The sequence below is a fragment of the Vanacampus margaritifer genome, chromosome 13 (assembly GCF_051991255.1).
Source record: "Vanacampus margaritifer isolate UIUO_Vmar chromosome 13, RoL_Vmar_1.0, whole genome shotgun sequence".
In the NCBI taxonomy this organism is placed as follows: Eukaryota; Metazoa; Chordata; class Actinopteri; order Syngnathiformes; family Syngnathidae; genus Vanacampus; species Vanacampus margaritifer.
The window spans coordinates 23,482,925-23,495,716 of record NC_135444.1 but is presented as its reverse complement, the minus strand read 5'-3'; the positions used below and the strand labels follow the sequence as shown (position 1 = coordinate 23,495,716).

Sequence of the window (12,792 nt, the reverse complement as noted above, 5' to 3'; positions counted from 1 at the left end):
TTGTGGACCCCTCAACCTACGGCTTCCGGACCACGGGGCGTCCAAAGGAGGGTCTCCAGTTTGAGAACTCGTCTTTTAAACTTCAAAACAGTCATTTGCGTTTTTCTCTTAACATTTTCTCTCTGCCACTCTTTTAGGGTGATGAAGAACTGGCAATCGATGTCATGGATAGACTAAGTGCATCAGTGTTGGAGAGCTTCATTCATCTCACTGGTGCTGATCAGGTAAAACGTCCACATTTTCCAGTGCTGGGGTCTGAAAAAAAAGGTGTCACATAAAAGAAAAAGTGTTACTTGGAAAGCCAAGGATTTTTGTAGACAAAACGGAACCACTGCTTTAGAATTAAAATGTCCCGTCACTTTAAATGTTGATGCCATTGTCTTGACCTCCTTTCCAGACCAACCTGCTGTACTGTCCCAGTGGCATCGACCTCCAGTCGCTGGCGGAGTGGAGCTCGTCTCCCATCAGCCACCAGTTTGACGTGGTGAGCCCTTCGCACATCTGGGTCTTTGCGCACGTCACGCAGGGCCAGGACCCCTGGGTCATCAGTTTGTCCAGCTACCTGCGCCAGGAGAACCTGCCCAAGCATTGTCCCACCGCTCTCAACTACGCCTGGATGTTTGCCTACACCCGCCTGCAGCTGCTCTCTCCTCAAGTTGACATCAAGTATGGTCCACAGTGACATCAAGCGCGCTCTATGGATTTGACTGATTTCACTTTGACGTCGCTCGTGTTTTCCACCCGCAGTAGCCCCATCAATGCCAAGAAAGTGAACAGCCTGAGCAGTAGCGACTCCTATGTCAGCCTGTGGCGGAATTACCTGATCCTTTGCTGCAGCTCAGCCTCTTCGTCCTCGTCGCCCTCGTGCTCTTCCTCGTCCACCTCGGGCTCCGTCCGCTGTTCCCCGTCCGAGACGCTGGCGTCAACGCCGGACAGTGGCTACAGCTACGATTCCAAGGTCAGGAGGCTTGAAGTCAACTTGATGAAGCGTTCTGGAGAATTTTTTGTTTCGTTTTTTTTCAGGCATTGCAATTTTTTTCTCTTCCCAGATTGTGGGCAACCCCTCCCCTTCCTCGCTCTTCAAACACATTGTTCCGATGATGCGCTCCGAGAATATGGACATAACAGAGTCTCTTGTCCTGGGACTTGGCAGGACCAACCCTGTGGCCTTCAGGTACGATCATCTCGCCACAATAAGCGCCATTTATTTGTGAATATCACACAAGCTAATAGAGCAACTTTTACATCAACAGAGAGTTGATCGAGGAGCTAAATCCCATCATAAAAGAAGCTCTGGAAAGAAGACCTGAAGTAAGTTCAGGGCAGGGGTCGCAAATGTCTCAAGTCTTAACCTTCAAGTTTCAAGCAAGTCAAGTCGAGTACCACTAAAGTAGTTTGGGTCTAAGTCAAGTTGAGTTATAAATGCCAAGCAAGTCACTCTTTGTGTTCATATTAACTCATTCACTCGCAGCCATTTCACTGAAGCAACCCCCTTTGTTCCCAGCTGTTTTGCTGGATTTGGACTGATTTTTGCAATGCCCACACAATATTGTGTTCTATTGCTATCAAAACATGGAACCTACCAAAAGAAACATTAGAGTCTCTTCTTTCATCAGGGGAAAAAGTACATTTGTATCTCTTTCTGTTTTGCAGCAATTAGGACTAGAATATAGCTAAGTTTCATCATTATTCACAAATCTGTGGAAAAGAGCTTGTTGCAACATGGCCCTGGTTATACTCTGCTGCCACCTACTGGCTGTTTCTGTAATAACTACCATTGCTTTAAGCATTCTCTTCAGTTCAAAGGCTGCATCAAAGCCTTCTGTATGCTCTAGCATTTAATTTTTTATATATATATATATTTAAAAAAACGTATAAGTACATCTTTGGGAGCATGGTAATATTTAAAATAGAACGCATTTATACGTTTTTGGGAGTAAATGAGTTAAGTGAATCAAACACAGTGATGCTTGTTTTACTTTGCAGAACATGAAGCGACGCCGGCGCCGCGACATCCTCAGAGTCCAGCTGGTCCGGATTTTTGAGCTCCTGGCTGATGCTGGCGTCGTCAGTCAGACGTATGGGATCTCATCTACACCAGGGTTCTCAAACTTTTTCGGTCCGGGGACCGCTAACAGGGGAGCCATCCTTCTAAGGACCCTAACAGCTATTAAGCATAACTGCCACGTGTATTCCTAAATACTTTATTAAAGCTGAGAGTTCAGTTCTATTTCATCCTTGCTGACCTCCAGTGGCGGCGCCGAGCAGCACAGAATTTGCTTTTGTATATGCGCCGTCTGAGTATGTATGATGACCCCTGTGTGACCCAAGTCACCAGAGATTGAGTCCCGGACCACAGTTTGAGAAGCACACAATTTTAAAGATGGGGCTTTTCAAGTACACATGTCGTTTCTTCCCCACCCATGTCACAGAGCGAGCGGGGGCTTGGATGGCGAGAGTCACTCTCTGAACAGCACACTGCTTGAGTACGTGGACCTGACCCGACAGCTGCTGGAGGCGGAAAACGACAAGGACTCGGATACGCTAAAGGACATCCGTTGCCACTTCAGCGCGCTTGTGGCAAACATCATCCAGAATGTTCCAGGTATCCCTCATCCTCATTTTAGAATCGTGCATGGGCTCTGCATATTTATTTCCTTCAAGTGAATTTGGTTCCATTCTTTTCCGTTAAATACCTGATTCATAATTGGGTAGAAACGTCATAAAGAAGTGCTCATATTGGTTATATTTATTGCCATTAGTATTATGAGGGCAAGCTTTAGAAAAACGTCTCCATTCAAAAGGGGTTCCTGCACTGAAAAAGTCTGTTCAAGTTGAAACCTATGAATGTCCTCACTCGCAGTGCACCAGCGCCGGAGCATCTTCCCACAGCAGTCGCTGCGACACAGCCTCTTCATGCTGTTCAGCCACTGGGCCGGCCCCTTCAGCATCATGTTCACTCCGCTGGACCGCTACAGCGACCGGAACATGCAGATCAACCGCCATCAGTACTGCGCATTAAAGGTACACATGGGAAAAAGATTTAGTTTCTTTTACATCAGTGAGCACGACCCTGGGCAGATTACATTGACATTGTAAAACATAGAGGCCGAAGAACTCTGATTACACAAAATAGGAAATAAATATCAAAAATATATGTCTATGGTCTCATGTGCATCCTCCCCCTAGGCCATGTCTGCTGTGTTATGTTGTGGCCCTGTCGCAGACAACGTTGGCCTCTCCTCTGACGGATACCTCTACAAGTGGCTGGACAACATCCTGGATTCCCAGGATAAGAAGGTGGGTGAGATTAAATCCCCCAGCATCAATATGTCAACGTTTACATGAACTCTTTGATTACATAAGACCTATCAATACGTCATAAAAGTCCTAGTCGCCGCCTACATAAGACGTATCTATATGTCGTAAGCGTTGTGTACAGGAGGGTCCGGTGCAGCTTCTGACTGAAGGATTAGGCTTGACTTTAAACAAAACGGCCAGCAGGTGGCAGCAAGTATAAGATCATCCAGTATCACGCAAGGATCTTGTTGCAGAAGAAGAGGAGGAAGTGTCGGAAGTGAATGTTGTTTTATTGCAGGAAAACATTATTTAGATGTTTGAGCTGTCACAAAAGAAAAACAAACAATAAAAGATAGTTTACGTTTTTTTTCTCAGGCATTGGAATTTAGACAAAATTTAGCTATAGTCTAACACTGATAACTAAAGAACGGAAAAAGATAGAAATACACTTATTTTTTCTAGTCTAATCTTTCTTTTGGTATGTTCCATGTTTATATAGCAATAGAACATTCTGTGGGCCTTGCGAGATCAGTCAAAATCCAGTAAAACAGCTGGTATTGAAGGGGCTGCTCCAATGAAAATGGCTGAGTTAAGTGTAGTATACATATACATGTGATCAGGCCAAATTTGAGCATCTTCTCTATCTCCCGGTCAGAGTTAGCAAAGGCCCAATTAAAGGGATTTTTCATGCCCAATCTGCTGGGAATACGGTCCGGGTGACAATTGTAATTGGTATACCTATTCAATGTTTAAAGTGGGCTGCACACATACTAATAAAAGCTGCAAAACAAAGTGTGGAACGTCCGACAAGCTACTTGCACCACAGAAGAGGAAGTTTCACACCCAAAATTGAAATGAACTGGCAAAAAATGTTGTTGTTTTTCTTCACATAGTTCCTTTTTTTTCTTTCATTTATCACACGCCTGTGTGCAGTCACTCTGTCAATGAATAGAATAGTCTAAAGAGCAAGGTGGTTACATAACGCATTGTAACTGCATAACATAGGTGCTATGTCAATGAGCCTGTCTGTTTTGCTTGGCATAACCCAGAAGGTTGAGGTCACACCACTGATGGTGTGCAACTAGGGCCCCCTAGTGTTGTTCAGAGGTACTGCCAACCCTTTTCAGCACAAATTTCATCCTGACGTGCAGCCCACAATGCGCTGAAAATGGGATGGGGTGGGGGTGGCTCGGGGGGGATTGGAATGGACTGGAAGTTCGGAAATCCCGAAATGCCTTCCCTCCTTTCCGTGCAAAAATGAATATTAACGGTCTCCTTCAGGTTCACCAGTTGGGCTGTGAAGCGGTGATGCTGCTGTTGGAGTTGAACCCGGACCAGAGCAACCTGATGTTCTGGGCTGTGGACCGCTGCTACACGGGCTCACGGCGCGTGGCCGCAGGCTGCTTCCGGGCCATCGCCAATGTCTTTCATAACAGGTACGAGGGCTCCTTCCACCTCTTACACTGTGTCTGCTGTTGTTGCTATTTCACTTGGTTTCTTACACTTTATTGCTTTGCCTTTAGGGATTATCAGTTTGACACTGTGGTGCTGTTGAACCTGATTCTGTTCAAGGCCGCTGACTCCTCCCGGGATATCTACGAGGTGGCCATGCAACTGTTACAGGTGAGAGAATAGTTTAAAGATAAAAATAAAAATGGACACATCAAGCTGTTCATTGCCACTCCTGGTTGAAGTTTACTGCAAAACCTTACAACAATTCCGTTATTGTGTATTGAATTAAACCACATGAACTTTGTTTTAGGAGAATCTGCTTGCTTAATGCTAACACACGAAGCAAAACTGCATCAGCGGGCTAATTACAAACCTTTAACCAAGTTGAATTTTAACATAAGCGGTAATAACACAAGTAGGCAGAGTATGTGATGATACTCTTTATTCTTTATTCTCTATGTATTATACTGCCCCCTTGTGGCCATGGTGCACACAAGGATGAGCAACACGGTGCTCATTGAATTATTATGATGTACAAAAATTATTTACATTCTGCACCACTGTATTAAAAAAATATATATATATCAAAATATACTCCTTTTTAAAAGAGAAGAGAATATCATTGAACTTTGTTACAGCCACGGGAACAATGAAAATGTTTTAAAATTATGTTCAATGATTTTTTAATTTTTTTAATTTTCTGTGCATATCCACAGATACTGGAACCAAAGTTTTTCCGTTACGCCCACAAGTTGGAGATCCTGCGAGCGGACGGCATCTTGACGCCACCCTCACCTTTGCCGCACCTCTACTCCATGTCGTACTACCAGCTATCCGAGGAGCTGGCCAGGACGTACCCAGAGCTCACGCTGCCCATCTTCTCAGGTCACCAGCTCTTACAATTCCTCCTGCTCTTAGCAGGGTGCTAGTCTTCTTGTTGTGGTGGGGGTGGTCATGATGGGTTGTGAGGAGCGGACATATGCACTGTTTAAAAAAAAATAAAAAATTTGTTTGCCAGCTTTTTCAACGTTTTCTGTCCCTGGGTATGCAGAGGTGAGCCAGCGTATCCAAACAGCGCACCCCGGTGGGCGCCAAGTGATGTTGCACTATCTCCTGCCCTGGATGAACAACGTGGAGCTCGTGGACTTCAAGCCCACCATGCGGCGCCCAGAGGACCCCGGCAGCAGCGAGGAGGACGAGGACGCGCAGGACGGAGACACTATGATGGTCAACAGCCGGCGCTGGCTACACGGGGAGGGATGGGGCTCGCCCCGGGCCACCACCATGGTGCTCAACAACCTCATGTTCATGACAGCCAAGGTGGGTCAGATGATGCACTCGGTTGGATTCGTGCTCGCTCTGTTATTTGTATTGAGGTAGATATTTATTGGGAAATACAGTGAGACAGATGAGGATTTGGGTTAGGACAGAATCTGAATCATAATGCACTGAACTCATTCACTCGCAGCCATTTTCACTGAAGCAACCCCCTTCCCTCCTGGCTGTTTTACTGGATTTTGACTTCTGTATGCTCTAGCATAAAAAAAAAAAAAACGTTAAAAAAAATTAAATATGTTTTTGGGACCATGGCAATATTTAAAAGAGAACACTTTTGTACGTTTTTGGGAGCAAAAAAAGTTTCAAAATTTTAATAATTAAAATAAAAATAGAAAATAACTACAAATATAGTAAAACTCACAAAAAATTGACACTTAAAGAAAAATGACAAAAAATTTACATGACGAAATGTATATAAAGATGAAAAAAATTACACTAAAATGGCAAAAACTGAAAACCTTCCCAAAAAAATTACAAATATCAAACAAAACACGGATAAAAGCTGACAGAAATTCAGTAAAATATGGTAAAATGCTGACAAATATTTGTCAATAATCTACGTGTACTTAAGAATTTAAGAAAAAAAAATACAATCAGGCCAAAGCTAACATAACTATATAAAAAGCTGACCGAGTCCTTACAATATAAAAAAAAAAAAAGTACAAAAAGTAAAACAAATAACAAGAAAAAAAAATAGATGGGACAGGAGGAGCTAGCCAGTCAGTGCGACTGATGTGTAATGGGAGTAACCATTCAGTGCTTATCATCCCTGACATGACCTTTAATTAATTTTCAGTACGGGGACGAGTTTGCCTGGTCGGAGATTGAGAACGTGTGGACCACCTTAGCAGACAGTTGGCCTAAGAACCTCAAGATAATCCTGCACTTCCTCATCAGCATGTCCGGAGTCAGCAGCGAGCCCAGCCTCTTGCCCTACGTGAGTCTCATTTTTGCACGTTGCAATATCTCAAAGGCGTCCCCCATCACTCGTCCCGCTCCCGTGTCTCTGCAGGTAAAGCGAGTGGTGGTGTACCTGGGCCGAGACAAGACTATGCAGCTGCTGGAGGAGCTGATGAGGGAGCTAGAGTTGACGGACGCCGTCAGCTCGGCCGTCGCTCACATGGACAACCCGCCCTACTACCGCATCAGCTCCAGCTATAAGATCCCTTCGGTTACCTCAGGTTAGCCGCATGACTGACTCTGACTCTAGCTGCCGCGGTTTGTGGAACTCGTAAAGTCAAATCACGTCACGTCGCGTCCATTTTGTCCCGTAGGTACGACGTCCAGCAGCAACACTATGGTGCCAGGACACGATGGTCATCATGACGGCAAGGTCAAAGATTCTAACATGGAGGACAGGTACGAAGCTTTCTCTGAGGGAACATTTAAATAGTTCAAGTTTGATTTTTTTTTTTTTGCTCTCAAGTGGCATAGCATGTTCAGGGGGGGGGGGGGGGGGCACATGCTTAAAGGTGTGCAGGCACATTTACTAGAAACAGGACTGATAGGAGAAATGCTATGAAAGATAATAGACTGCTTGGAATAAAATAACACAATTCAAGCATTATAATTTAGGTTGTAAATGTTGGCCAGTGTATCATATGTCAAACGGAAGTATTTGTGTTTTGTAGTTACACGCACCTGGACATCTACGGCGGTCTGAACGCAAACCTGAACCGCCAGCACCACCGCCTGGAGTCTCGTTACAGTAGCAGCTCAGGAGGCTCCTACGAAGAAGAGAAAAGTAAGCCCAAACTCTCGTGACCGTCAATATGAAGGATCGGCTAACCGATCTCTTCTTCCAGGCGACTCCATGCCGCTTTATGCCAACTGGCGCTTGAAAGTGATGGATCACAACCGGCCAGAGCCTCTCCCCTTCCCCCCAACGGGCGGCTGCTGGTCCCCCCTGTTGGATTACCTGCCGGAGACCAACACCCCAGCTGTAGCACTACACAGGTACGCCACTTAGGCCTCACACTACTTGGGTTTCCATCCACCCATTTTTATCCAAATTTTCAAGAAATGCGAAAATAAAACTGAATAGAAACGCTAAAAATTCGAAAAAGGGCCCAAAATTTGCCCCCAAAAAGCTTTTACGCTTGAAGGGGGTGGATTTTAAAGCGCATCGAAAAGGGGAAAATGTGAATTTTGGCTATGGAAACAGGTTTTGCAAATAACCGCTGGCAAGACCGGATACACGTCGCTCGCTTTGACCGGATTTTATGTCTCTTGTACGTTTGTAATCACAAAGCAATGGCGGACGATAAAGAAAGGTATGTTTGGGGGGGAGATGAAACAGAAATCTTTTTGGAATTAATTAAAGAAGAAAATATTAATGTCATTTTAGATTGGAAACAGCAAAGAAACGCTACGGTTTATCAAGAATTGCAAAAGCAAACTCATATGACGTCATCGCGCGGTGCAGTCGCTTCCTGTTCTTCTTCTTCTTTTAAATTACTGGTGGATCACATCTCTATGGTGTATAGCGCCACCTACAGCGGAGAGCCCCCTCTCAATATTCGCAAAAGAAAAACTGATGGAAACGGGCATAAGTCTCATGTCCGTTTTGCTCATTTTCACAAAATTCGCTTAAAAATTTCGAAACATTTGGATGGAAACCTGACTAATGTGCCCGGCATTCCCAAAAGGGGGTCACCTTTTTTAACAACTTAACTCCTTTGAGTGAAATCCCTCACATAACGAGGAAAATAAATAAATAAAATAGTGTGTGGTTTATTTCTAACCCTAACCCTAAAAGACAAGACAAAACAGCAAATTCGCAAAGATTTTATATTACAATGTGTTCAAATTTGCACACAAATTTAGGGTATATTACAAAAAACAATTACTGACAAAATTGTGGCAAAAAATGCTAACAAAAATATGACAAATATATAATAAAATCCAAAAAAACAAAAAAATGGTGTAAAGCTAATGCTCAGTACTATAGAGGTCAAAGTTGAAAAGTATGAAAACACTTAAGTGTGTTTGCTGTTGTTTCAGATGTAACATCGCCGTCATCTTACTAACCGACCTCATCGTGGACCACGGCGTCAAAGTGGAGTGGAGTGCATATTTGCATCTCTTGCTGCATGCCATTTTTATAGGTAACTCGCTTGCCTGCCGCTTGTTGATGTCAATTGAGATCTGCCTTCGTGCTAATGCCGCCATGTCCCCGCCAGGGTTCGACCATCAGCACCCGGAGGTATACGAACACTGCAAGCGCCTCCTGCTTCACCTGCTCATCGTGCAGGGCGCCAACAGCAGCGTTCAGGGCGTGGCCATGGTGCTTCTCCGCAACAGGGAGTTCAACGACCCCAGGGTGCTCACCGTCAAGCCGCCCCCGCCCGAGTTCCACTTCACAGGTCCCGATGTTCTACAAATGTCATTTGTGTGTGAAGGTGGATGTTACGTTGCGATGTAACGCTTTTGTGGGTGCAGGTGTGCAAGAGTTGCTGCCCGACTGCCAGCCGTCGCCGGTGACGGACTCGGGTCTGAGCACCAGCTCCACGTCGTCCAGCATCAGCATGGGTGCCGGCGGCTCGTCCCTCTCGCACCTGTCCCACCTGTCCCACACATCCCCCTCCCTCCTCAGCGAAGTGGACGCCACGGTCGAGAAAGACGAGAAGGTCAAAGCGCTCATAGAGTTCATAACCTCCAGGTGAGAAATGTTGCTAATATTTGTTTGATTTGTATCTGTTTTTGTCACTTTTTATCCTATTTTGTCCATATTTTTGGCAAGTTCTTTGACGTTTTTTTTTTGCTGTTGTTTTTTTTTTTTAAATTCTATTTGTCAGTATTCTGCCCAATTTATGTTTAGTGATTTGTCAATTTCTTTGCTGGATGTATGTAAATTATTTTGTCAGTTGTTGCCCAGTTATGTCCATGTTTTATCAGATTTTTCTTTTTTTGTTCGATTTTTAACAGGTTATGTTTTTTTTTGTGTGCCAGATTTCATTTCTTTGATAGCAAAATTTGAAATTCAGAAGGGGATACTAAAAAAATTGATTTAAGTTTTGAAAATGTCCCTCTCTATATCTGTTAGGAAGCGTGGACCACTCTGGAACCACGAAGACGTGTCGCCCAAGAACCCCAACATCAAGAGTGCCGAGCAGCTTAGCGTGTTTGTCCGACACGTCATGGCCGTTTTCAAACTTTCCCAACCAAGTACGTGTTGTCCAGACAGACACAACAACAACTCAGAAATCTGTAGTTTATAGCAGTTGTTGTTTTTAAATGCTTTTCACAAATTTGCACACTAATATTATCACTGTTCAGCATTGAAAATGTGTAAAATCAATTAAAATGTAGTAAACATCAATATGTATGTAGGTTTTAGATTTAGATTTTAGATCGGCTGTCAGATTTAAAAAAAATAAAAGAAAAAAGAAAAAAAAAGGCCTATACCGATGTTTGTCAAAATGCCCAATATCGGCTTTTATTATCTCTAATATAAAATGCTGAACTTTAAGCAGTCTCGCAGGATTTTCGTTTTGATCGCTTTTGCTAGCATCACATGTTCTTAAAACAAGTAGTGTCATTTTTTGGCCATTCTTAATGCTTTGTTTTCATTTCCTCACTTTCCATTTTCCTCACTATGTTGTGGTTATTTTTCGTGTTCCCATTATATTGAAAAAAACCTATTGTGCAAAGTTATTGCTAACACATAATGAAAAATGCCATAAAAGGGCTAACTAAATTAGCATTGGTGTGTATGACCCTTTAAGTAAGTTATTTACTGTACCTGTGGTTTTATTTACCTTGAATATCAACTTACTCTTTTATTGTATGATATATTTTTTCCCTTCAGGTTTTCTGCTCGACTCTCTGCTGAGCGACGTAGCCCTGCAGACGGCACTCTCGTGCTCTTCCCGCCACTATGCCGGCCGCTCCTTCCAGATATTCCGAGCACTCAAGCAACCGCTCACTCCCGCCACCCTGTCCGACATCCTCTCCAGGCTAGTCGAGACTGTGGGGGACCCCGGAGAGGAGGCTCAGGTCAGGACTTATTAAACTTGTGGTTCTGGAAAAAGAAAGTGCAGACTTGTTATAGAGAAAGCAGCATCAGGGCCAAAGCTGTGTCTAATGTGTCGCTTTGATGCCATCTAGTGGCATTTTGGTGCAATCATCCGGTTAAAGTGAGGGTGAGGAGCTTCATTTGGACAGGCCACCATCCAGTCTGATAGAAAAGTTACAGAAAACTTCTAAATGCATATTTTTTTGCTTATTGGACTCTGTACACTAAGATATTGGTTGTTGTTTTTTTGCCTCCTCAGGGATTTGTCATTGAACTTCTTCTCACACTGGAGTCTGGCATCGACACACTGGCAGACACGGTCAAAAACTACGACCTCCTCACAGCCTTAGTCCAGTACGTCCTGTCATTCCCATAAACTGGTGCTGGGCTCATCTTCTCTGCGCTTAATGTTCATTTGTCCCTTTCAGAACCTCCGCCTGCGATCACCTTCTGGGGCCCAAGTTTGCGGCCAACAGGAAGAGCACGGGCCAGCTGAACCTGAGCAGCGGCGGGCTGTTCCACTGCGCGCACAACCGCAGCAACTCCCTGCGAGCCAGTCTGATGGGCGAGCGCAAGGCGGACCGGCGGCGCAGTAACACCCTGGATGTGGCCGACCGCCTCGGGGGCAGCCACGGCAACCTGGCGCGCACCCGTAGCTTATCGGCATTGGGCGGCGGCCCGGGCGGCGGCGGGGGCCCGGGCCGTGACGCCGACCCCCCCGTGGACCCCACCAACCTGATGGCCACGGTGTTCTGGATCGCCGCTTCGCTGCTGGAGTCGGACTACGAGTTTGAGTACCTGCTGGCGCTACGGCTGCTCAACAAGCTGCTGGGTCAGCTTCCTCTGGAGCGCCAGGACAACCGGGAGCATCTGGAGCGGATCCAGGCCAAGCTCAAGTGGTACAGCTTCCCGGGGCTGCTGCAACTCTTCCTCAAGGGCTTCACGTCCACGGCCACGCAGGAGCTCACCATCCACCTGCTCAGCAAGCTCATCAGCGTCTCCAGGCACGCGCTCATTGACCCCTCGCAACTGGCAGGCAAGTTGACTTGGTCTTCGCTTCTGTCACATGTGGCGTTGTCTCATGCCTACTCGGGCAATGTAACAGCAACATTGCCTGGCTGTCTGGGTTCATACGTCAGTTTTTTGCTAGATTGTTGAATTTTTTTCTTTCTTTTTGTTGTTGTTATTGTTCGATTTTATTTCATCCTTTTTAGCCTGTTTTTGTACAATGTCTTTGTTTTAGTTTTTTTTTTTTTTTACATCTATTTACTTATCCAGTTTTTGGTTATGTTTTTGTCTCCTTTCCTTTCCATCTTTGAGGGAAGATGTGAAAGCCAAGGTTTCCTGGCTTTTCTGCTTCTAATTTGTGTTGTCCCCGCGACAGGCTTCCCGCTGAACATCCTGTGCCTGCTGCCGCACCTTATCCAGCACTTTGACAGCCCCACGGCCTTCTGCAAGGAGACGGCGGACAAAATCGCCAAACTGTGCGCTGATGACAAGTCGGCCACATTGTCCAACCTGGCGCATATGATGAGCCTGTACAGCACGCACAGCTACTCGCGCGACTGCGCCAACTGGATCAACGTGGTGTGCCGCTACGTGCACGACGCCTTTGCCGACATCACCCTCAACCTGGTCACCTACTTGGCCGAGGTGCGCCCAGAAAAGCATTACGCCAAGCGGCG

The 12,792-nt window shown here is 45.2% G+C and overlaps 1 protein-coding gene across 4 annotated transcripts in view; it reads left to right on the top strand.

The window, feature by feature from the left end:
- fryl (furry homolog, like) overlaps nt 1-12,792 on the top strand; it is a 73,651-nt gene that overhangs the window by 43,664 nt on the left and 17,195 nt on the right. For all 4 annotated transcript variants that reach the window (XM_077584772.1, XM_077584771.1, XM_077584770.1 and 1 more), the window contains 26 exons: nt 138-224; nt 398-666; nt 748-958; nt 1,050-1,174; nt 1,254-1,311; nt 1,987-2,078; nt 2,433-2,605; nt 2,864-3,024; nt 3,190-3,300; nt 4,582-4,736; nt 4,824-4,923; nt 5,469-5,637; nt 5,804-6,072; nt 6,887-7,027; nt 7,103-7,271; nt 7,365-7,449; nt 7,722-7,834; nt 7,896-8,046; nt 9,094-9,197; nt 9,273-9,455; nt 9,532-9,751; nt 10,136-10,257; nt 10,901-11,088; nt 11,367-11,461; nt 11,536-12,143; nt 12,492-12,760. In XM_077584772.1, the coding sequence (XP_077440898.1) occupies nt 138-224; nt 398-666; nt 748-958; nt 1,050-1,174; nt 1,254-1,311; nt 1,987-2,078; nt 2,433-2,605; nt 2,864-3,024; nt 3,190-3,300; nt 4,582-4,736; nt 4,824-4,923; nt 5,469-5,637; nt 5,804-6,072; nt 6,887-7,027; nt 7,103-7,271; nt 7,365-7,449; nt 7,722-7,834; nt 7,896-8,046; nt 9,094-9,197; nt 9,273-9,455; nt 9,532-9,751; nt 10,136-10,257; nt 10,901-11,088; nt 11,367-11,461; nt 11,536-12,143; nt 12,492-12,760 (4,428 nt within the window). The remainder of the gene's footprint in view (nt 1-137; nt 225-397; nt 667-747; nt 959-1,049; nt 1,175-1,253; nt 1,312-1,986; nt 2,079-2,432; nt 2,606-2,863; nt 3,025-3,189; nt 3,301-4,581; nt 4,737-4,823; nt 4,924-5,468; nt 5,638-5,803; nt 6,073-6,886; nt 7,028-7,102; nt 7,272-7,364; nt 7,450-7,721; nt 7,835-7,895; nt 8,047-9,093; nt 9,198-9,272; nt 9,456-9,531; nt 9,752-10,135; nt 10,258-10,900; nt 11,089-11,366; nt 11,462-11,535; nt 12,144-12,491; nt 12,761-12,792) is intronic.